The 24,528-nt window shown below is 36.2% G+C and overlaps 1 protein-coding gene across 3 annotated transcripts in view; it reads left to right on the forward strand.

Annotated features, from left to right (window-relative positions):
* The window catches only part of ETFA (electron transfer flavoprotein subunit alpha), an 87,665-nt gene that overhangs the window by 26,497 nt on the left and 36,640 nt on the right, over positions 1 to 24,528 (forward strand). For all 3 annotated transcript variants that reach the window (XR_004677355.1, XM_034994636.1, XM_034994637.1), the window contains exons 3-9: positions 562 to 643; positions 746 to 828; positions 6,497 to 6,596; positions 7,864 to 7,974; positions 8,619 to 8,720; positions 9,030 to 9,098; positions 14,299 to 14,381. Coding sequence is in view for 2 of the 3 variants with exons in the window: in XM_034994636.1 (XP_034850527.1) it covers positions 562 to 643; positions 746 to 828; positions 6,497 to 6,596; positions 7,864 to 7,974; positions 8,619 to 8,720; positions 9,030 to 9,098; positions 14,299 to 14,381 (630 nt within the window). In the remaining variant the exon portion in view is untranslated. The remainder of the gene's footprint in view (positions 1 to 561; positions 644 to 745; positions 829 to 6,496; positions 6,597 to 7,863; positions 7,975 to 8,618; positions 8,721 to 9,029; positions 9,099 to 14,298; positions 14,382 to 24,528) is intronic.

Below are 24,528 nucleotides of genomic sequence, written 5' to 3' on the forward strand. Positions count from 1 at the left end.
AGTTGACAATGGACTGTTACATAAGATTTTTCTATTGCCTAAATTCACTAATTTTAAATTCAGCAGAAATTATTATTGCCAAATAAAGTGCAGTGGCCTATAAACCAGTGTGGTTAGGTCCTATTCTTTACCTCTAGGAAACCCATTCGTTGTGTTATTATTGTGTGTGTGAGAGAGAACCTAACCATTGCCTCATTTTCACCATTTCTACAATGATGAATTTATACTTGCATTAATTGAAAGGTAAAAAGCACAATTTATAACTAAATTTGCATAGAGAGCTGTGCCAGTTTTGGCTTATCAATTAATACTTTTCTTTTCCAAGGCAGGAATTTTTGTTTAAGATAATTGGTAGTAAGATCAATTGGCCTAAGATTTTTTTTTTTGTTAAAGAATTTTTTTTCACTTACGTCACCCTTTTTCTGTTCAGAACAATTTCTGTAGTTTAAAAAAAATTATTTCTGTCGTTGGCTATCAGATTTTATGTTCTGTTGATATTTGTAGTGGTGGCTCTATTTGTATCTTTCTGTTAGATGGATAATTAAAAACTTTTAATTATAGGTGGTACAAGATCTCTGCAAAGTAGCAGGTGTAGCAAAAGTTCTGGTGGCTCAGCATGATACATACAAAGGCCTCCTTCCAGGTGAGCTTTTCCAGTGGAAAAAGTGTAATGTCTGAAGTATGCTTGAATATAAGAATATGAAAATATTATGAAATGTGTTTATCAAATGTGTTTAATTCTCAGAGGAGCTGACGCCATTGATTCTGGTGACTCAGAAGCAGTTCAGTTACACACACATCTGTGCTGGAGCATCTGCCTTCGGAAAGGTGAGAAGATTGAGAATGTGGAATCTGATGTCATTACTTGGAAGGCGTTAGCGTTCATTGTGCTGAAAGTGTACAACAGACTCTGTTTAGGTAGCTAATCCTGGCTTTCTGAATTAATATGGTAGTTTTGCTAAAATTTATTCTTTCAAGACTTTGTTAAAATTTCTGTAAAAATGCCATCTCCACATTTTCAAATTTTTTCACAGAGACAACTCTATTCTTTCAAGATTTTGTCATAATTATTAGAATGCCACTTCCAGATTTTCAAATTTTGTCATGGAGAAAACTCTAGGATATTTTTAAAGATTATTTTTCTTTCTTTCTTTTTTTTTTTTTTAAAGATTTTATTTATTTATTTGACAGAGAGAGGCACAGCGGGAGAGGGAACACAAGCAGGGGGAGTGGGAGAGGGAGAAGCAGGCTTCCCACCGAGCAGGGAGCCCGAGGTGGGGCTCGATCCCAGGACCCTGAGATCATGACCCGAGCCAAAGGCAGACGCCTAACGACTGAGCCACCCAGGCGCTCCTAAAGATTATTTTTCTTTAAAAACAATGTTGAATTGTCTGTGCCTGTAAATGTAATTTGTAGTAGTAACCCATCTTAAGCAGTGGTTTATTTGGGTGGCTGATGGATATTTACAAAGGCCAAATTCTATCTCCTTGGGGGATTTGGAAGGGCTGTGTGGTAGTTGGAAACATCCTTAGGGTAAAGAAAGCTGTAATCTGATCATGTGCATTGTGATATGTCTGAAGAAAGAATGTGCTATCAGATGGTTAGTTACCTGCACGAAGTTTTAAAAAAGATGGAGGGAAACTAAGGGGGAGCCTAAGAGAATTTGTCACTGGGTTGTTCTTGCTTTCTCTGTGGCCCTGGGTTTTCTAATTCCCTTTTCTTTTATCCCATTCTTAATAAGCTGCAGTTTTTAGTTTTAAAGATTATAAATTAGGTTGTACACAAATACATTTTTATTATAAAGGATGCATATAGTACAGTAGTATGCAGAGCAAGGTATCAAAGTCCCCCTTTCTTCCCAACTCCGTCTTCCTGTTTCAGAAGTACAGTGTTAACAGTTGTACATTCTTTTAGTCCCCTTGCTGTGGATTTTGAAATTATAATACCTGTATAAATTTTTTTTTTACTCCCAAAATGTAATAATATATCATGAATTGTTTTGTTACTGGTGGTTTTTACTTAAGAGTGTGTCTTGACAAGTATCATATGATCTCACTGATATGAGGAATTCTTAATCTCAGGAAACAAACTGAGGGTTGCTGGAGTGGTGGGGGGTGGGAGGGATGGGGTGGCTGGGTGATAGACATTGGGAGGGTATATGCTACGGTCAGCGCTGTGAATTGTGTAAGACTGGTGAATCACAGACCTCTCCCTCTGAAACAAATAATACCTTATATGTTAAAAAAAAGAAGATAGTAGGAAGGGAAAAATGAAGAGGGGGATATCGGAGGGGGAGACGAACCATGAGAGACTATGGACTCTGAAAAACAAACAGGGTTTTAGAGGGGAGGGGGGTGGGGGGATGGGTTAGCCCAGTGATGGGTATTAAGGAGGGCAGGTATTGAATGGAGTACTGGGTGTTATATGCAAACAATGAATCATGGAACACTACACCAAAAACTAATGATGTAATGTATGGTAACTAACATAACATAATAAAATAAAATTAAAAAAAAAAAGAAGAGTGTGTCTTGAAAAATAAGACATGGCTGTCTCATTTTTTTTATGGCTGCCTAATACTCCAAATTTAGCCAAGGATGACCAGTTAGGTTGTTTCTAATTTTTTGCATTTGTAAACCTTGCCATAAGGAAATGTCCCTGTACATACATCCTTGTATACATGTGCTGCTAGAAGTGAAATAGTTGGGTCAAAGACTATGTACTTTTAAAGTTGAGATATATATCGCTAAATTGCTATCTTAAGAGGATGTCTCAGGTTGCATGAGAGGGTGACTTGCCAACACCTGGTATTGTACATTTTAACATTTTTTCCCCCAATCTGATGGGTGAAAAACTGTATCCTTTTAAATGTTACATTTCTTTTCGGGGCGCCTGGGTGGCTCAGTCGTTAAGCATCTGCTTTCGGCTCAGGTCGTGATCCTACGGTGCTGGGATCGAGCCTCGCATCAGGCTCCCTGCTCAGAGGGAAACCTGCTTCTTCCTCTCCCACTCCCCCTGCTTGTGTCCCTGCTCTCGCTATCTCTCTCTCTCTCAAATAAATAAATAAAATATTTTAAAAAAATGTTGCATTTCTTTGATCATGAGATCAAATATCTTTTCATACAGTTATTGGTTTTTATTTCTTCTTTGAATTGTCTCGATTTAACTTTTTTCCTTTTACTTTCATAATTCTGTTGTAACTGATTTTAAAGTATAAGTTGAGGAATAAGATATAATCTCTTATATCAAATAATCATGTTCAGTGACAATAACAGTGAGCTTCCAAGACATCGATCTCTTTTTTTGCAAAATGAGTAGTGTTCGTGAATATTTATCTGTGGTGCAGTATTGCTTCTAGACGTGAATCACGGCAAACCATGTAGAGAACTTGCAGAATAACCATGTAAATTGCTGTAGTTTGTTTTTAACCTTTAGAATTATCAGTTTGAACTCATTAAATTTTTTCTTTTAAGGTTAACAATTTCTAGGCAGTAACAATGTAAACACATGAGTTTAATGAACAATTATCCTTTTATTATTAGGTTGTCACATTATAGACTATTATAAATTTTTAGTTTTTTTATAGAATTTAGTAATTGATAAGTAAAGTGGTTCCACAGACCTATATGACCTTGGGCTAGTCATTTTACCTTCCCGAAGTCTGTTTTTCTTATGTGTAAAATGACGCAGTATGACCAAGTGATGTCCAAGGTCTACCAAAGAGAGATGTTAAAAAAAAGGGGATGGGTTTCTTCCCTAACTCTGGAGAAGATTAAGTCAGAGGATTAAAATCCAACTTATGTTATAGATGAGCATTGAACTAAAAGATCTTTGTGGACCATTCTATCTCTGAGAATTTGATTCTGTGTTAGATGATGTAAACAAATTTCATGAGTCTTGAGTTTGTGGTGACAGTTCTCTGAAAAGATTATTAAACCAAGAAAGGGTGTTTGTTGCATCTAATTAGCTAGATTTTAATAGTCTGACCTTGATTGCTGTGTTGTAACATACGAAAGTTGGGTTTTTTTTTTTAATTTTATTCATTCGAGAGAGTGAGAGAGAGAGAGGTTTTTCCCCTGAAACCAATGTGGTCAAGCCTGTTTGGATAGTGTAGAGATAGATCTGTTCACCATCTACCCTCTCAGGACATTTAAGTGAAAGATCAGACCTGGAGAAACATATGCCTTTAAAGCACCATGGTAAAGTTTTTTCAAGGTGTGCTAAAATGAAACATGGAATAATGGAAGTACAAAAGATACTAAGTTTCAAGCAATTTAGAAAGTTAAAAACTATAAAAAGAGACACAGTCTGCATAACATAATGTTTGTAATAGAATTTGCTTAGCCAGGTAACAATATTCCAGTGGTATTTCCTGAATAGTTAAAGAAGGTGATTTCAAAAAAGAGTTACTTAGCGAAGCAGGCTTTAAATACTATCAAATTTGATTTGTTTCGAAAGTAGGTATCTTCTAAACTTACTTACCAAGTTAGAAGTATGTTTAATGGCATTTTAATTGTTTTCCCAAATGCTTTATTTTCTAAGAGATCTTATTTTTTTCTATTTGTGGTTTTATAAACTGTGGTACTTTTCAGTAGTTCTTCCTGTCATGGTTGAAAGAGGACTGCTGTATAATAAAGGTAAAAATAAACTGAAAATTAGAAAATCTTTCCTGTTGTAGATACAACACAAGGAAAATTGACTCAGGCCATCAACACCTGTTAGCATCAGTATATATAGAACCACTTATTAGATATAGGGTAGGACACAAGAGGAATGGAAGACATAAAACCTCTACCCTGGGAGTGCTTAAGTTTAGTTGAGGGTCATTATAAGTATGTATATTCAAGTTATTTATTTATTTATTTATTTATTTATTTATTTATTTATTTATTTATTTATAAAGATTTTATTTATTTATTTGAGAGAGAGAGAATGAGAGACGGAGAGCATGAGAGGGAGGAGGGTCAGAGGGAGAAGCAGACTCCCTGCCAAGCAGGGAGCCCGATGTGGGACTCGATCCCGGGACTCCAGGATCACGACCTGAGCCGAAGGCAGTCGCTTAACCAACTGAGCCACCCAGGCGCCCCTATTCAAGTTATTTTAAAACAAACTACATGTTAGTGCCAATTAAATAATGTAATTGTATATGCATGTAGGAGGATACAGAATAAATGAGTAATTAGAGGGTAATCTTGGGAGAATTCTTAGAGAACAAAGAGGATTTGGGGATGGAATGGAGGAGAGGAACTTGAATACTGTTATAGTGAGCGTTTGCTAGAGATGGTGTCATGTACCAAGTTCAGGAGATGCCATGGAGTAAGCTCTGTGTAGAAAGCAGTGTAGAATTCAGCTTTCTATTTGTGTGATAAAAGCAACGCGGGATGTCTGGATGGCTCAGTGGGTTAAGCATCTGACTTCGGCTAAGGTCATGATCTCTGAGTCCTGGAACGGAGCCCCGCCTTGGACTCCCTGCTCAGTGGTGGGTCTGCTCCTCCCTCTCCCTCTGTACCGCACCCCTGCTCGTGGGCACGTGCATGTGTGCTCCCTCTCAAATAAATAAATCTTTAAGTTAAAAAATAAAAGCAACAGTTCACTTTTTTTATTACACTTGATGATGTTATCATCTAAGGAAACCTTTGAGACTAGAAAATAGGGACATTCAGTCTTCACTAACTCTGTTTTAGAGTCCTAGAGTCATAGAATTTTAGACTAAAACTAGGAATTCTCTTCCTGTCATTTATGAGGTGAAGTAACTGAGACCTGGGGATACTTTCCCAGTGATCTCTGCTAGTGAGGGCAAAGTCAGCACACATATCTATTTCAGAGATGTTATGTGCACATACAAGGAAAAGCATTTACATTAATTTTGTTCCTCCTGTACAGATTATATAGGCTGTGCTTCACCTTTCTCATTCTTGTTTGTTTTATGGTTACATAGGATTCCATTATATGGATGAGCTATAATTAATAGACCTATCCCCTGATGATGGATATTTAGGTTAGTTTTGATCTTTTTTAATGCAATACTGAGTTTTTAAAAAGGTGAAAATGTCTGCTTTGAAATTTTTTCTTTCATATACATTAAGTAAATATATACATATATAATCTGTTTTAGTATTTGAGAATTTTACTACTCTTCTAAACATTTTTCTGTTTTACCTAAATTCAGTAATCCATGATGGTCACACTTTGTGAGTGATGTTTATTAAAGCAAATATCATATCTTGTAATTCAACATAATGAGTTAAGATGGTTTATTACTTTAAAACTCATAAAACTCTTGATGTAGTTAGAGTAATGATAGACTCGTACTTAATCTCAAAGACTATCCAAAAAGTTGTGCTGGAAGTTATAGTATGTCTAAAGGTGCATATGAACTATAAAATATTTGAATTAAAATTTCTGCAGAATATGCATTTTGAGAATGTTAGTGTTGATAGTTGATAGCTATCCATAAGTCTATATATGTGTAATTTACTGCTATTTTTGCTTTTAGAACCTTTTGCCCAGAATAGCAGCCAAACTTGATGTTGCCCCAATATCTGACATCATTGCAATCAAGTCTCCTGACATATTTGTGAGAACTATTTACGCAGGTGAGTACCCAAGGAAAATAATGAATCAACATGTTAACTTTTCATGAATTTTAAAAGCAGAAATTAATTTAAAGTTAGTATTTTAAACAAGTCATACACTTGCTTTAAATGGACCATCTTAAAAGTTTCTGAGAAAAATCTTAATCTTAGATTTGCTTCTAGACCATGACATGACAATCTGTTTGATAGATCCAGAGCACAGTTCTTTCCTGCTTGGTTATTCAGTTTACAGAGCGATGAGATTTTTCCAGTCATCAATAAAAATTAGATTCACTAGTGGCACCTGGAGAGGCAAAACTTTTCCATTAAAAAAAATAGTATTCTTAATCTTCACTGCTTCTACTCCGTTTCCGTCTGCATTAAGAAATTCATTTCAGTGTCTCTTTAGTTGATTGATCTTCTGCTAAGCACACTGGTCTCTAGTGCGGCTAGAAAAAGTAGTGAACTCTTTGTTCTTTCTGATTGAAGTTGTGTGTTTTCAATTTAATGGTCAGTTCTCAAATTAGATCTTTCATCTTTAATAGAGTTTGAGGGGAAATATTGGTCAAGTTTAGGTTGCTCTTATGTGATTGCTAACCCATAAGAAATGTCTTAAGTTCTTTTAAAGTCTTGGCACATGATACCTCTTGTTCTTTATGCCCTATCATGTTTTCTTTCTTTTTTAAAAAAAGATTTTATTTATTTGAGAGAAAGAGAGAGAGCGCCCATGCGCGCATGAGCGGGGGAGAGAGAGGGGCAGAGGGAGAAGCAGACTCCCCGCTGAGCAGGGAGCCCGATGCCGGGCTCCATCCCAGGACCCTGGGATCATGAGCTGAGCTGAAGGCAGACGCTTAACTGACTGAGTCACCCAGGTGCCCCTGCCCTATCATGTTTTCATTTATTTTCTTCTCTTAGTAAGCCTAGTAGCTGCATTCTTAAGTTGTTGCAGCTCATATTCTTGAGTTACTGTGTTTTTGGAGAAGGAAGCTTTTGTTTATATTCCTTTTAGAAAGAGTACACCTTATTAGTGTGGCTTCCTAGCCTATTCCAATTTCTTGCTTCCAGGCAGGTCAGCACTTGTCCTGCTTTTAAATAAAACATCCAAGGTTATACAAATATCCACTGATAAGTTTCTTAAGTATTATGGTCCTTTTTTCTGTACTTAGTAGAGGTAGAAAACAACTGGTTCATAGTTATTTCTTCCTTGTTTTCATGAAGTAAATTCTGAATCTCAAAGGGTTACTTGCCTTTCATGGGTGTTTTTAAAAAAATAAATTGTGTATTTCAGGAAATGCTTTATGTACAGTGAAGTGTGATGAGAAAGTGAAGGTGTTTTCTGTCCGAGGAACATCTTTTGAAGCTGCAGCAACAAGTGGAGGTAGTGCCAGTTCAGAAAAGGGTGAGTGTTCGTTTGAAGTTTGTTTTGTTTCTTGTTTTTTAGTTCACTGATTATATTAGAATAAGAGATGGCCTCTGGTTAAATTTCTTAAACAGTGTCTGAGAGCTCAGTCTAAATAATATTCCCAAGCTTTCCAAAAAGAAGAAATATTTATAATGTGCCTTTTTCATATCAGTTTTGGTATTGGTATAGTTGCTTTCGTAGATCAAAGGGGTGTTGCTTTACTTTTTTCTCACTGTTTCCTATTATAATACTTGGGAGACTCCATATAATAGAAGAATATAATTAATAGTGAATTTATAGAGGATGTTACTCTTTAATATAGATAGATAGATAGATAGATAGATATAGATAGATAGATAGCTTATTTGAACCTCATGGAGGGTTATTCCAGTTTTATAGATAGACTCAGAGAATTACATGACTTCTCAAAGGTCATATAGCTAATGAGGTGAAGGCTGGAATCTAATCCCTTCAATTCTTTCCAAAAATCAGAGAGAATGAAATTAGAAGCACAAAAAATTCACAGTAACTAACAAACTTAAATTTCATGGAATTAATTCTTTATGTGTTTCTTTTAAAAATTACTATTATTGAATTTTAACTCACGGTCATTCTTTTGTTATCTGTATCAACGTACGCAGTATCAAGTCCTTCCCCAGTGGGGATAGCAGAGTGGCTTGACCAGAAATTAACAAAAAGTGATCGACCGGAGCTAACTGGTGCCAAAGTGGTGGTATCTGGTGGTAAGTGGAATATTGTAATTTATTAATTTTAAAAGATGTTGTAAAATTAAAATTGATTTTATTAGTATTTATTTTAGAGCAGCACAGATTTTCTTTTTTCAAATGTAAGAAGTAGATAAGATTGCAAATATTATTCCCATTTTACCAATTAGGAAAATGAAATGAGCCCGATGGTAACACAATTTGGGCTCTCAGTTGCATATCTGTATCGCTGGCACCAGGGGGAGCATGGTACAAATCATCTCCACAGCTGTATGGAATGGAGTTTATGTTTACTTAATTTTTTTTTTTTCCATCTTCTTCAATTAGGTCGGGGTTTGAAGAGTGGAGAGAACTTTAAGTTGTTATATGATTTGGCAGATCAACTACATGCTGCAGGTAAAGATATTTTCTTTAGTAGAAAAATACTCCCTTTTTGTTGGAAATATTTTTTCTTTATTATTTCATTTATATATAAGTCACTCAAGGCTGCAGATTATTTTGCTTTCTCTGGTTTTCAACTTTTCTCTCTGAAATGGTTTTTATTAGTCTCCAAGTAAATGGTATACCATTCAGTGTGGAGAGGGTCCTTATGCTTTTTTATTGTTTATCTGACACTCTTATATTTGTGAAATCTTTGTTATTTTTCCATTTATTTATTTATTTATTTATTTATTTTTAAAAGAATTTATTTATTTGAGAGAGAGAGAGGATGAGAGCAGGTTGAGGAGCAGAGGGAGAAGCAGACTCCCTACTGAGCAAGGAGCCCGATGGGGGGCTCGATCCCGGGACTCCAGGATCTTGACCTGAGTCAAAGGCAGCCACATAACTGATTGAGCCACCCAGGCGCCTCTGTTTTTCCATTAAAAAATTTTTTTAAATGTGCCTACTTCAGATTCAGGAATGCCCTTGTTTTTATTGGTAGTTTAATAACAATCTCTTATAAAAGTAGAAATTAACATTATTTTAAAATTGTAGTTAACCATTTATAGGAAAGATAGAATATATTAAAAATGTACTGATGAGAGTGGAATGGTTTTTGAAATCAGAAAATAAATATTTTAGTTTTTAACTATAGAACTATTGCATGAATATATTCTTTTTACAGTGGGGTGCTGGGTAACTCTGTTGCTCAAGTGTCCAACTTTTGATTTTGGCTCAGGTCACGATCTCAGGATCGTGAGATGGAGCCCCCGCATTGGGCTCTATGCTGGGCATGGAGCCTGCTTAAGATTCTCTCTCTCCCTCACTCTCCCCGTCCTTCCCTGCTTAAGATTCTCTCTCTCTCCCACTCCCTCCCCATCTCTCTCTCTCTATATATATAAAAAAAAAAAAAAGAAGAAGAAAGAAAGTCTCCATTCTTTTCTTTCTTCCCCTTTGTTAAGAGTTTTGTGTATAACTTTCTAGGTTTTTCGTATGCTTTTATATTACCTGATCTATGTACTCATAGAAACAGTAATGGTTTTGTCTGAATAAAGGCATGATATTGACTCTATAATCAGATGGTTTTATTTGAGGGTGTTTATTTCATTCACTTATTCTTTAATTGAACAAATATTTATTGAGTGTCTGCCATATGCCAGGCATTATTTTAGGAACTGGGAAATAGCAGTGAGCAAAATAAGCAGTCTCTCCCCTTGTGGAAGTTATATTTGTATTTGGGTAAGACTAGACTTGTATTAGTTTCTGTGGCTATTGTAACAAACTGCTGTAAACTCTGGCTTAAAACAACAGAAAATTATTCTTACAGTTCTAGAGACCAGAAGTATGTTGAAATCATGGTGTTGGCAGGACCACACTCTGGGAGCAAATCTGTTCATTTCCAGCTTTTAGAGGCTGCCCCAACATTCCTGGGCATGTGACTGCATCACTCCAATCTCTGCCTCTGTCTTCAAATCACCTTCTTCTCTGTGTATCTGTATCAAACCTCCCTCTGTATCCCTTTTTTATAAGGATACTTGTGATGACGTTTAAGGGACCACCTAGATAATTCAGGATAAGCACCCTCTTTTAAGATCCTTTATATCATATCTGCTGCCATGTTGGTAATACAGATTCTGGGGATTAGAAAGTGAATATATGGGGCGCCTGGGTGGCTCAGTTGGTTAAGCATCTGCTTTGGCTCAGGTCATGATCCCAGGGTCCTGGGAGACCAGGGAAAGTGCAAAATGGAAATGGAATGGAAAGTGCAAAAAGGGAGGGTAGTAAGAGATAAGACGGAGAGTAATAGACCAGACCATATAGGGCATTATGTGCCTTAGTAAGGAGATTGCTTTTCTCTTGATGAAATAGGAAACCACTGAAAGGTTTGAGTAGAGGAGTCACATGACCTGACACTCTAGCTACAGTTTTGAGTATAGGGGGATAAGTTTTGAGTGTAGGGGGATAAGTGCATTAACAGGGGGATCAGTTAGGAGGTTGTTTTAATCATTCAGGTGAGAGATACTGGTGGTTTGAATCAGGTTAGTAGCAGTAGATGTAGGGAGAAATAGTTTCAGGATATATAGCTGAAAGTAAAGAAACTGGGATTTCTTGATAGATTGGACATATATATTATGAGAGAGAGTTTTTATCTGGCAGTTGGTAGGATGAAATTACCATTAGCTGAGACAGTAAAGACCCCAAGTGGCACAGTTTCCAGGGAGAGATCAGGAATTCCATTTTAGGCATATTAAGTTTTAACAGTAAACATACAAATAGAAATGTCAATTAAACTGTTGGTACAGGAATGTGGAGTTCATTGGAGAAGTTTGGGCTGGAGTATAAATTTGGGAATCAGTTGCATTTTGATGGTATTTGAAGCCATGAAACTAGATGACCTCACCAAGGGAGTGAGTGTAGATAAAAAAGAGGTCGCAGGACTAAGCCCTAGACACTGTAAGATTAAAAGAGGAGAAGGAGAGAAAGAAGACCAAAAGGAGTGTGGTAAGTAAGGCAGGAAAACCAGGACAGAGAGCATGATGTTTTGGGATCCAAGTGAAGTGTTTTAGTCAGGTATTATAGTAGGTCAAGGAAGATGAGGACTGAGAGTGACTAATTGATTTAGCCACTTAGAAGTCATTGGTGACTGAGCATTTTTAGTGGAGTAGTGGGCAAAACCCTGAGTGGAATGGACTTAAAACAGTGATCCTAAATGGTGGTTACATGACTACATTCACTTTATGATAAACCATTGAGCAGTACATTTGTGATTTGCATGTGTTTTGTACGTGTGTTATGTCTTAATAAAGTTTTTAGAAAAAGATTCGGAGGCCTGGAATTGGAATCAATGAATACAGACAACTCTTTAGAGAGATTTTGCTATATGGGAAAGCAGAGAAATGAACAGTATTTAGGGGAGAATGGGGCCAACAGAGGGGCGTTTTAAAGAGGGGACAAATAATAGCATGCTTCTGTGCTGATGGGAATGCTCCAGTTGAGAGGGAAAAATTAATTATGCTGGAGAGGGAGGGGAGAGTTGCTGGAGTAATGTCCTTAAGTAGGCAAAAAAGAATATGGACACAGCTGTAGGTTGATGGGTGTATGTTAGTTGGAACATGTGGAAATTCGCTTGTGATGATTTCAATTTCTTAAGTGAAATAGGAAGCAAGGTCATCAGCTGAGAGTGAGGATGTTAAAGAGTATTGGACATTTGACAAGAGAAGAAAAGATATGAAATTTTAATTTAGGAAACAGAATTAAGGCCTATTTATTTAAAGTAAAACCTAGTTAACACAGCTCAGTGTTGGTGTTTTTCTCCAGTTATGCTGAACTACAGGGGACAGGTAAGGAAAAGATAGAGAGGTTGTTTAGTCTGTTAACTGGAGATTGAGATTTTTTCTAGTTGAGAGTGATGATGAAGGCAAGGAGATTGAAGGCGTATGCAATGAAGTGATTAGAGTCATTGATCATAGAATTTAAGCTAGGTAAAGAGGAGACAACATGGGGCGCCTGGGTGGCTCAGCTCAGTTGGTTAAGTGGCTGCCTTCCGCTCAGGTCATGATCCTGGAGTCCCGGGATCGAGTCCCATATCCAGCTCCCTGCTCAGCGGGGGTTCTGCTTCTCCCTCTGACCCTCTTCCCTCTCGTGCTCTGTCTCTCATTCTCTCTCTCAAATAAATAAAATCTTTAAAAAAAAAAAAAGGAGGAGACAACATAGTGGGAGAGAGGGTCAGTGAATAGAAATATAGATCCCAGTGAGGTCAGAGGATTGTTGGAGCTGGGTGTGAAGGGAGTCAGCTGGAAAGAGTAGGTCACAGAGAGACATTGGAAATTGAGATTGTCAAGGGATATCGGTAATGGAAAGGTTGGGGATATGACCATGGGTGTGGCTGAGTACATAGATGATTGGAGAAGAGTTTAAGGAACCAAGAGGCCAGGTGTTGAGATCTCTGAGAATTAAGACTAGTGTTGGAGAAAGTGGCAATGGCCCAGAAGCTAAAAATCATTGAGAAATGAAGGGGATTGGACTCATGGTTAATAGCTGACACAGCAATAAATGGGTGACATGATCTGACGACGTGAGATTCAAAGCTGAAGGCTTTTAAGGAGGAAGGAGGGAGAACTTCCTGAAGGTGTCAGTGAAGAGTCCCACCTCCAGGCCCAGTGGTATGAAGATGGTGGCAGACAGAGCAACATCTGGAGGGAACTGCAGGGGAGTCATTGTCATCAGGGAACATCTAGACAAATGAGAAGATGGGTGTAGATTAGGGAGCATGCAGAGCATTATGGAGATTAGTGTGTGAATTATGAAGGATAACCTTTGAGTCTGGGCCTTGTAGTGACTGAAGTAAATAAAGGGCAGTATGTGACCAATCCTCACTGATTCAGGTAGTGTTGAGACTATGTGCCTTAGGAGGTAGTAGGAATACTGTCTGTGGCTTCCTCTTGTCCTCTCTAGATGAAGATGAAGAGGACCCGAGACTCGTTCTTGACCCCTGCTGAGAGGGGTGACCTTACTCCAAGTACAGGGCTCTTTGTTGACTCCTGCTGAAGGAGGATACAAGGCTACTTCTCATTTTTTTTTAGATAGGTTAAAATTTATCTTGTGTTATGTGTAACTTATCTTTATCTGATCACAAGAAATAATGATATCATAGTACCTTCAAAAGTTGTGAAGTTATTGCATAAAGGAGGGTTATATAATGGTATCCCAAACAGATGATAATATATGTTTTATGAATGCCTAGAGGCCTTTTTGATAAAGCAAGCAGAGGACTTCAGCCAAATTTAAAATTTAAAATCCTTGGGTATAAATAGAAGGCATTTCTTTAAAAAAAAAAAAAAAAAATTATTGTTATGTTAATCAACATACATTACATCATTAGTTTTTGATGTAGTGTTCCATGATTCATTGTTTGTGCATAACACCCAGTGCCCCATGCAGAACGTGCCCTCTTTAAAATAGAAGGCATTTCTTGAAGTTTTGTGTATAAAGTGCACTAGTACTTCATTTTAGAATTCTTGATCAGTGAGAAGGGGATTTTTTTCTAAAACAAGGCCTTTATAAAATAAATTTGTAATTGTACTTATCAGTATCTTTTTATACAGTTATTAGTGAATATCCCAACCAGCTGATGAAGAGCTTAAAAAAAAAATGACAAATATGTTTTCCTCTTTAGTTGGTGCTTCTCGTGCTGCTGTTGATGCTGGCTTTGTTCCCAATGACATGCAAGTTGGACAGACGGGAAAAATCGTAGCACCAGTGAGTATTGCGATAAAATATGCCGTGCAAAATTCTCTGGGGATAAAAAGTTTGTGTGTGTATATATATATTTGTTGAATAACCATCTCAGATACTTTTCAGTGTATCTAAGCAGTTAGCCATTACAGTGGTGAACATGTCCTCACGAGGTCTGTGGATTTCTTGGTCTCAGTTAAAATGGTTAGCAGTTTTTAATCCAGCATTGTCTTTCAGATTTTTTTTTTTAAAGTTTTTATTTAAATTCCAATGTCTTGGGGTGCCTGGGTGACTCAGTTGGTTAAGTGTCTGACTCTTGATTTCAGCTCAGGTCATGGTCTCAGAGTTGTGAGTTCGAGCCCGATGTTGGGCTCTGTGCTGGGCCTAGAGTCTGCTTGGGATTCTCTCTCTCCCTCTCTCTCTGCCATTCCCCACCCTCTCTCTCCCTCTCTTAAAAAAAAAAATTCCAATGTCTTCTGGATTTTTTTAAAGCAGCGGAACACTGTCAAATTCACATAAAATCTTTAAAAAAAATTCACATCACAACACCAAATAAAAAATTGGTGAAAATAACATTTTATTAGTAAATGGATTTTATAAGTTCACATTAACATTTATTTACCATAAAGCCTATTATTAATAAAAACTGTATTAATGAACACAGAATCTTGAAATCAGGAGCTATGAATAATAGTTGTCTCATTCTGAACACCTACTTTATCTCTTTTATTTTGTCTAGCTGCATGAAATTCAGAACATTCTCATCCATATAGATAAGTGATACTAGAATATTCTTCAGTTAAACCTATCCAAAACTTAGAAAATAAATACTTTGGTTTCAAAGTTCAGTCACTAACCGTATCTAATGATTATTCATATTACATGAGTAGACATCTTCAGGCTTGAATTTACAAAAGATCAGACCCACAACGTTCCTAATTGATGATAATACTACAAGAAATTCAGAATGCACTGAGGTGGCAAACAAACTTTTATTTAGTTTGACTGAAAGGCAGCACTTGTTAAGTAGAACAGCTGAATGATGGAATGACCAGTGGCATCCTTATCTGTATTGAAAATAAATGTCCACAAACAATGAATCATGGAACACTACATCAAAAACTAATGATGTAATGTATGGTGATTAACATAACAATAAATTTTTTTAAAAAATGCTGATATAATAAATAAAATCCACATATAATAAAAAAAGAAAATAAATGTCATACAGTCAGCTTTCTTCAACATTGCCATTGTGAATATAGAATTATTTAAATTTTTTTATAAGGAATTTAAATATATTGAACACTTTAAAGACTTTCTTTAACATAAATCATATAATCCCCAGAGATTCTGATTTATTAACTCTGAGTTAGGCCTGGTCATGTATATATGTATGTATTTGTGTGTGTGTGTGCGCGCGCACATTTAGGCTTTAAAACTTAAAACAATCTAGGGGTGCCTGGGTGGCTCAGTTGTTTAAACATCTGGTTCTTGGTTTTGGCACAGGTCATGATCTCAGGGTAGTGAGATCGAGCACCTTGTTGGGCTCTGCCCTGAGCATGGAGCCTTCTTAAGATTCTCTCCCTCTCCCTCTGCCCTTCCCGTCTGCTCATGTGTGCATGAGTGCTCTTTCTCTCTCCTAAAAAAACCTTTTTGAAGCAGTCTCAAGTGTACAGAAAACTTGTGAGTACAGACCAAAAACCTTTATTTTTGTGGACTATTTGAAAGTAAGTTGCTGAGATGATACTCCATCATCCCCAGATAAGTTATGTAGAACATTCTCCTATATAACCACCATACAACTTTTAAAATCAGGACATTACAATTGATACATTAATTCCATCTTATCATCAGATCCCATTCAGGTTTTGCCTATTGTCTAGTAATGTCCTTTATAGCAAGAGGCTTTAGCTCAGAATCACATGGTGCATATAGTTGTCATGTATCCTTCCATCTTAAACAGTTCCTGTCTTACCTTGACTTTCATGACCTTGGCACTTCTGAAGATTATAGGATAGCTATTTTGAAGAGTAGAATGTCCCTCAAATTAGGTTTGTCTTGTTTCCTCACAATTCAATTCAGGTTATATATCTTTGACAGGATTATCACAAAAGTGGTATTTCATCCTATCAGGTGGTACACAATTTCATTTTGTCTTATTACTAATGATTTTTACTTTGATCTTTTCATTAAGGTGATAGCTGTGAAATTTCTCTGCTATAAAGTTACCAAGAGTTGAAAGGTGTTCCCTACTGTTCTATTTTCTGAATGATTTGTGTAAGATTGATATATTTGTTTTGTTTTGTGTTTTGTTTTAAATGTGATAGAATTCACCAGTGATGCCATTTTGGCCTGGAATTTTCTTTGGTGGAGTATTTGACAATTAACTCAGGTTCTTTAATGGTTTTAGGGCTATTCAAATTTTTGATTTTATTTTGAGTCTGTTCGGCTAAGTGATATATTTCGATGAATTGGTCCAATTTTTCTAAGTCAAATGTATTGGATAAAGGTGTTTATAATACTGCCCTATTTTCATTGTCTATAAGATCTGGAGTGAAAGCTCCTCTTTAATTTCTGCAATTGGTAATTTGTGTCTTCTCTTTTTTGTTCACTTTCTCTTCATCAGTCTAGTGAAGAGTTTATAAAAATTTTTTAAAAATCTCAGTGATCCAACTTTTTTAGAATGACAGACTTATTGAGATATAATTCATGTACCATACAGTTCATCCAATTAAATGTTTAATTCAGTGGCTTTTAGTATATTCACAGTTATACAACCATCACCTCAGTTAGTTTTAGAACATTTTCATTGCCCCCAGAAGACACATACCTGTTTTTTTCCCCAACTCCTCCAGGCCAAGGCAATTAACATTCTACTTTCTGTCTATATAGATTTGCCTATTCTGGACATTTCATATTAATATTTCATAATAATTGATTATATAATAGGTGGTCTTTTGTGTTTTTTTTTTTTCATTTAGCATAATGTTTTCAAGGTTTATCCATGTCATACTATTACTTTTTATTGCTAATAGTATTCCATTATGTGGGTATACCACATTTTATTTATCCATTCATAATTTGATGGACATTGGGGTTGTTTTCACTTTTTGGCTATTACGAATGATGCAGATATGAACATTCATTTACAAGTTTTTGTGTGGACATATATTTTAATTTTTCTTGTATATATGCCTAGGAGTGGATTTGCTAGATCATATGGTAACTCTGTGTTTAACCTTTTGAGGATCTGCCAAATTGTTTTCCATAGCAGCTACACCAACAGTGAGCCAAATTTTAGCTTTGTTTAATTGTTTTCATTGTTTCTCTAATTACTTCAGGTTTACCTTGCTCATAAGGCAGAACTTATTAATTTTGTATTGTTTATTTTTAAAAAAATTTTTGAAGTTTACTTATTTAAGTAATCTCTGCACCCACCGTGGGGCTTAAACTCATGACCCCGATATTATGCTGAGCGAAATAAGTCAAACAGAGAAAGACATGTATCATATGACCTCACTGATATGAGGAATTCTTAATCTCAGGAAACAAACTGAGGGTTGCTGGAGTGGGGGGTGGGGTGGGAGGGATGGGTGACTGGGTGATAGACACTGGGGAGGCTATGTGCTCTGGTAAGCACTGTGAATTGTGCAAGACTGTTGAATCTCAGATCTGTACCTCTGAAACAAATAATGCAATATATGTTAAGGAAAAAAAAAAAAGAAGAAGATAGCAGGAGGGGAAGAATGAAGGGGGCGAAAATCGGAGGGGTAGACGAACCATGAGAGACGATGGACTCTGAAAAACAAACTGAGGGTTCTAGAGGGGAGGGGAGTGGGAGGATGGGTTAGCCTGGTGATGGGTATTGAGGAGGGCACATTCTGCATGGAGCACTGGGTGTTATGCACAAACAATGAATCATGGAACACTACATCTAAAACTAATGATGTAATGTATGGGGATTAACATAACAATAAAAAAATTTAAACAAAAAAACTCATGACCCTGAGATCAAGAGTTGCATGCTCTTCCACCTGAGCCAGCCAAGCTGTATTATTTATTTTTAAATGTAAATATTAAAGGTATAAATTTCTGTCTAAGCACTGCTTTAGCTGCATCACACAAATTTTGATATATTGTATTTTTATCATTTAAAAATACTTCCTAATTTATAAAATTAGAAATGTTTAATTTCTAAATATTTGTGTTTTTTTTTTCCTAGAGAGCTTTCTATTACTGATTTCTAATTTAATTTTGGGGAATATCTCTCTAATATTTCAATCTTAAAATTTTTTGAGACTCATGGCATGGTAAATGCCCTATCTTGATGAACTTGAAAAGAATGTATTGTGCCATTAGACACTGCAGGAAAAAACATTAGTGAACTTGAAGATATGGTAGCAAAACTCCAAAATGACACACAGAGAGAAAATAAGAAAAAAAACAGAAAAAAAAAAATGGACAGAGCATTGATGAGCTGTGGGACAACTTTAGCAGGCCTAATATATGTACAGTTGGAATAGCTAAACTTTTTGGAGAAATAATGACCAGAAAATTTTTAAATTTGATGAAACCTATAAACATATAGATCTCAGAAGCTCATAAGCCCCAAGAACAGTAAATGTGACAGAAACTACAAGGCACATCATAAAGTGTTTAAAGAATGATAAAAAGACATTCTTAAAAGCAGTCAGAAAAATAGGAGTTAAATGCTCCAGTCAAAAAGCAGAGACTGACAGAATGTATAAAAAGCAAGACCTCATCTATGTGCCACCTGTAAGAAATGCATTTTAAATATAAAAAAGATATACACTGAAAGGGAAGGGAAAGAAAAAGATACACCAGGGTGCCTGGGTGGCTCAGTCGGTTAAGCGTCCAACTCTTGATTTCAGCTCAGGTCATGATTTCAGGGTTGTGAGATCAAGCCCTGTGTCTGGCCTCTGGGCTGCATGCTCATCAGGGAGTCTGCTTGAAATTCTTTCCCTCTCCCTCTGCCCCTCCCTGTGTGCACCTGCTTTCTCTGTCTCTCTCAAATAAATAAATAAATCTTTATCACTGACCTTTACCTCTGGAACCAATAATACATTATATGTTAATTAATTGAATTTAAATAAAATAAATAAATTTGGGGGGGGGGGAAGAAACAGATATACCATACAAGCAGTAAGCATAAGAAATTAAGAAATCTGAATGTCTTTATTAATATCAGAGAAAGTAGACTTTAAGACAATGACTACTACCAAAGATAAAGAGAGACATAACATAATAATAAAAGGATTAATTTATCAGGAAGACAGAACAATCATGATTGTAGAAGTGCCCAACAACATAGTTTCAAAATACTTCAAGCAAAAACTAAGAGAACTAAAGTTAGAAATAGACAAATCTATACTCATAGTTGGAGATTTTAACACTTTTTCCTAGTAATTGATAAAATAATAGAACAAGAAATTCAGTAAAAACATAAAAGATCTAGACCAGGGGTCAACAAACTTTATCTGTAAAGAGTAACACAGCAAGTATTTTTTGTTCTATGGGCCATAGAATGTACAGCTATAGACAAATAAATAAATGAATGAGCATGGCTCTATTCCAGTAAAACTTTATATACAGAAACAGGCAGCAGTCTAGATTGGGCCTGTTGAACACTTATAGACAGTGTGCCACCTGTACTTTACCCTGGAACTCCAGTTACACGTATTTTAAATGTATATTTAAATAATTTCTGTTGGTCTATCATCAAGATCACTGACTCTTCCATAAGTTCAAATTTGCGGTTAAAACCATCTAGGGAGGGGCGCCTGGATGGCTCAGTCGTTAAGTGTCTGCCTTCAGCTCAGGTCATGGTCCCAGGGTCCTGGGATTGAGCCCTGCATCAGGCTCCCTGCTCAGCGGGGAGCCTGCTTCTCCCTCTCCCACTCCCCCTGCTTGTGTTCCCTCTCTCGCCTTGTCTCTCTCTGTCAAATAAATGAATAAAATCTTCAAAAAAAAACAAAAAAAAAAATCTAGGGAATTTCTTATTTCAGATTTTCTTCAGTTCTAGATTTGCATTTGGTTCTTTTTATAATTTTAATTTCTCTGTTGACATTTCTTATTAGTGCAGTCATTGCAGTTAACTTTTCCTTTACATTCTTGATCATACTTACAATAACTGCTTTAAAATCCTTGTGTACTAATTCCAAAATCTGAGTTATTTCAAGGTTGATCTCCTTTGATTGTATTTTCACATTTTCCTGTTTCATTATATGTGTAGTACAGTGCTTCTCAAATTTTTTGTCTTAGGATTCCCTCTCAAGATTGAGCGCTCTCAAAGAGCTTTTGTTTATGTGGGTCATATCTATTAATACTGACTGTATTAGAAATTCAAACTGAGAAAAATTTTAAATATTTTTAAATATTTATTTACTTGAAAATAATAAAACTATTTTTCTTAATATAAATATCATTTTGATGAAAATAACTTCTCTAAAAGAAAAATGATTTTAATGGGAATAGTTGCATTGCTTTACATTTTTGGCTTCATAGTTAGCTTAATAGAAAATTACTAGATTCCTTGAAGCGGGGGAAATCAGAGGGGTAGACGAACCATGAGAGATGATGGACTCTGAAAAACAAACAGGGTTCTAGAGGGGAGGGGGGTGGGAGGATGGGTTAGCCTGGTGGTGGGTATTGAGGAGGGCACATTCTGCATGGAGCACTGGGTGTTATGCACAAACAATGAATCATGGAACACTTCATCTAAAACTAATGATGTAATGTATGGGGATTAACATAAGAATTAAAAAAATAAATAAAAAAAGAAAATTACTAGATTCTTATTTCTGTTTCCACTGTTTTCTTGTATCAGTTTGATTAAAATACATGAAGAAAATCTACCATCACACATATATATAGTTGGGAAGAAAGTATTTTAATAGCCTCTTCAGAAAATTGTGGATATCTTTCTTTTACTTTTACATTATACCAAAATTTGACAAGTAGTAATCTTTTTTTTTTTTTTAAGATTTATTTATTTATTTGAGACAGAGAGACAGAGCAAGCAGGAGGAGGGGCAGAGGGAGAGGGAAACAAGCAGACTACCCGCTGAGCGGGGAGCCCAGTGCGGGGCTTGATCCCAGGACCCTGAGATCATGACCTGAGCCAAAGTCAAGAGTCGAATGCGCAACTGACTGATCCACCCAGATGCCCCAACAAGTAGTAATTTCTTAAAGGTTATTTACAGTGTGGAATGTGAAACCATATCATTGACCTTTTCATACTTTTATATTAAAATCCATTGGTCTACATTGCAGTTTGAATGGATCTTTTACCATCTTGTACATCATGCATTGTTCATTTAGAAAATAAAGACATATTTTGTTTTATTGTGCTTCCCTTACACTTCACATACATTCTGATGTTTTGTTTTGTTTTGTTTTTTTATAAATTAATGGTTTTTGGCAGCCCTGCATTGAGCAAGTCTATTAGTGCTATTTTTTCAATAGCATTTGCTCACTTCGTGTCTCTGTATCACATCTTGGTAATTCTTACAATAGTTTCAAGTTTTGCATTATTATTATTATATTTGTTATAGTGATCTGTGATCAGAGATCTTTGATGTTACTATTACAATTGTTTTGGGGCACTATGAACCTCACCCATATAAGGCAATTAATTTAATCAATGAATGTTGTATGTGTTCTGTTTCACTGACTGGCTGTTCCCCAATCTATCTCCCTCTCCTCAAGTCTCCCTATTTTCTGAGACACAACAATATTGAAATCAGGCCAATTAATAAACCCTCAATGGCTTCTTGAGTGTTCAAGTGAAAGGAAAAATTGCACATTTCTCACTTTAAATCGAAAGCTAGAAATGATTAAGCTGCGTGAAGAAGGCATGTTGAAAGCTGAGACAGGGCATAAGCTAGGCCTTTTGTGTCCAACAGTTAGACAAGTTTTGAATGCAGAGAAGTTCCTAGGAAAGTAAAAGAGCTACTTCAGTAAACAGATGAATAAGAAAGTGAAACAGCCTTACTGCTGATATGGAGAAAGTTTCAGTGGTCTGGATAGAAGATCAAACCAGCCACAACATTCCTTTAAGCCGTTTACTCCAGAGCAATTCTCTTCAGAGCAAATCCCTTCAATTTTGTGAAGCCTGAGAGGAAGAATCATCAGAAGAAAAGTTTGAAGCCAGCAGAGGTTGGTTTATGAAGTTTAAGGAAGGAAGCTGTCTCACAAGGTGAAGAAGCGAGTACTGATGTAGAAGCTGCAGCAGGTTATCTAGAAGATCTAGCTAAAATAATTAGTGAAAGTGGCTACACTAAACAGATTTTCAAAATAGACAAAACTGTCTTTTATTGAAAGAAGATGCCATTTAGGACTTCCATAGCTAGAGAGGAAAAATCCATGCCCGGCTTTAAAGCTTGTTAGGGGCTGATGCAGATAGTGACTTTAAGTTGAAGCCAGTGCTCATTTACCACTCTGAAAATCCTAGGGCCCTTAAAAATTATGCAAAATCTATTCTTCCTGTGCTCTAGAAATGGAACAAGAAAGCCTGGATGACAGCACGTATGTTTACAATATGGTTTACTGAATATTTTAAGCCTAATGTGGAGACCTCAGAAAAAAATGATTTCTTTCAAAATATTATTGTTCATCAACAATGCACCTGGTCACCCAAGAGTTCTGATGGAGATGTATAAGATGAATGTTGTTTTCATGTGTGCTAACACAAGCATCCATTCTGTAGCCCATGGATCAAGGAGTCAATATTTGACTTTCAAGTCTTATTGTTTAAAAAATACATTCTATAAGGTTCTAAGTGCCATAGGTAGTGATTCTTCTGATGGATCTGGGGAAAGTAAATTGAAAGCCTTCCAGAAAGGATTCACCATTCTAGATGCCATTAAGAACATTCATGATTCATGGAAGAGGTGAAAATACCAACATTAATAGGATTTTGGAGGAAGTGGATTCCAACCCTCATGGAGGACTTTTGCGGGATTCAAGACTTGAGTAGAGGAAGTAACTGCAGATGTGGTGGAAATAGCAAGAGAACTAGAATTAGAAGTGGAGCCTGAAAATGGGACTGAATTGTGACAATCTCATGATAGAACTTTAATGGATGAGGAGTTGCTTCTTATGGGTGAGCCAAGGTGATTTCTTGAGATGGAAACTGCTCTTGGTGAAGATGCTGTGAAGATTGTTGACAACAGAGGATTTAGAATATGACATAGAGTTAGTGATAACGAATTTTGATAGAAGTTGTACTGTGGATAAAATCAGAAAGCATCACATGCTATAGAGAAATTACAGAGAAAAATGTGACAAACTGTGCTGTTTCTTATTTTAAGAAATAAGACACCCCAGCCTTCAGCAACCACCACCCTGATCAGTCAGCAGCCATCAACATGAAGCAAGACCCTCCACTAGCAATAAGATTATAACTTGTGAAAAGCTCACATGATGGTTAGCATTTTTTAGCAATAAAGTACTTTTAAATTAAGGTATGTACATTATTTTGTTAGACATAGTGTTATGGCACACTTAATAGACTACAGTATAGGGTGAACATGCACTGGGAAACCAAAAACTTAATTTGACATGCTTTACTGTGATATTTGCTTGATTATGGTGGTCTAGAACTGAACCCACAGTATTCCCAAAGTATGCTGTAAAGGTTAACTGAGTTTTGCAGATCTCCCAAATGTTGACATATGTTATCAGTATCAAAAAGTCAGGTTCATTAATATCACCACTGATCTCATTAGAAGAGTCTTTAAACCTCATGCTTATGGATATAAGTTTTTTAGAATTCTGATTATCACTTAAAAGCTCAAATTTTGTCATTGGCAACAAAAACTTTTAAGTTGTTTTCTCAGAATTGATAAGCTCATTTCATTCATTTTCAATAAAATGTCTGCTAAAAAACATCAAATATCTGCCACTTGTTCTTTGAAGTAAAAATGTTGGTCCATAAAAAAAGTGGCTGGTTCAGCTTGTAACTCAAACCATCACCCAAATGGTTTTCCTCAAGACAGTTGTTGTGCTTTGATACACAGTGGAAGTACCTTGTGTACTTCACAGTTTATAATACAGAATACTAAAAAATGTGTACTCAAAGGTCAAGGTTTAATAAAACTAATAATTTGTACTGCATCAAGAACAATCTTAAGTGAAACCAGCTTTTT

The sequence above is a fragment of the Mirounga leonina genome, unplaced genomic scaffold (genome assembly GCF_011800145.1).
Source record: "Mirounga leonina isolate KUSES-001 unplaced genomic scaffold, KU_Mleo_1.0 Mir_91, whole genome shotgun sequence".
Taxonomy (NCBI): Eukaryota; Metazoa; Chordata; class Mammalia; order Carnivora; family Phocidae; genus Mirounga; species Mirounga leonina.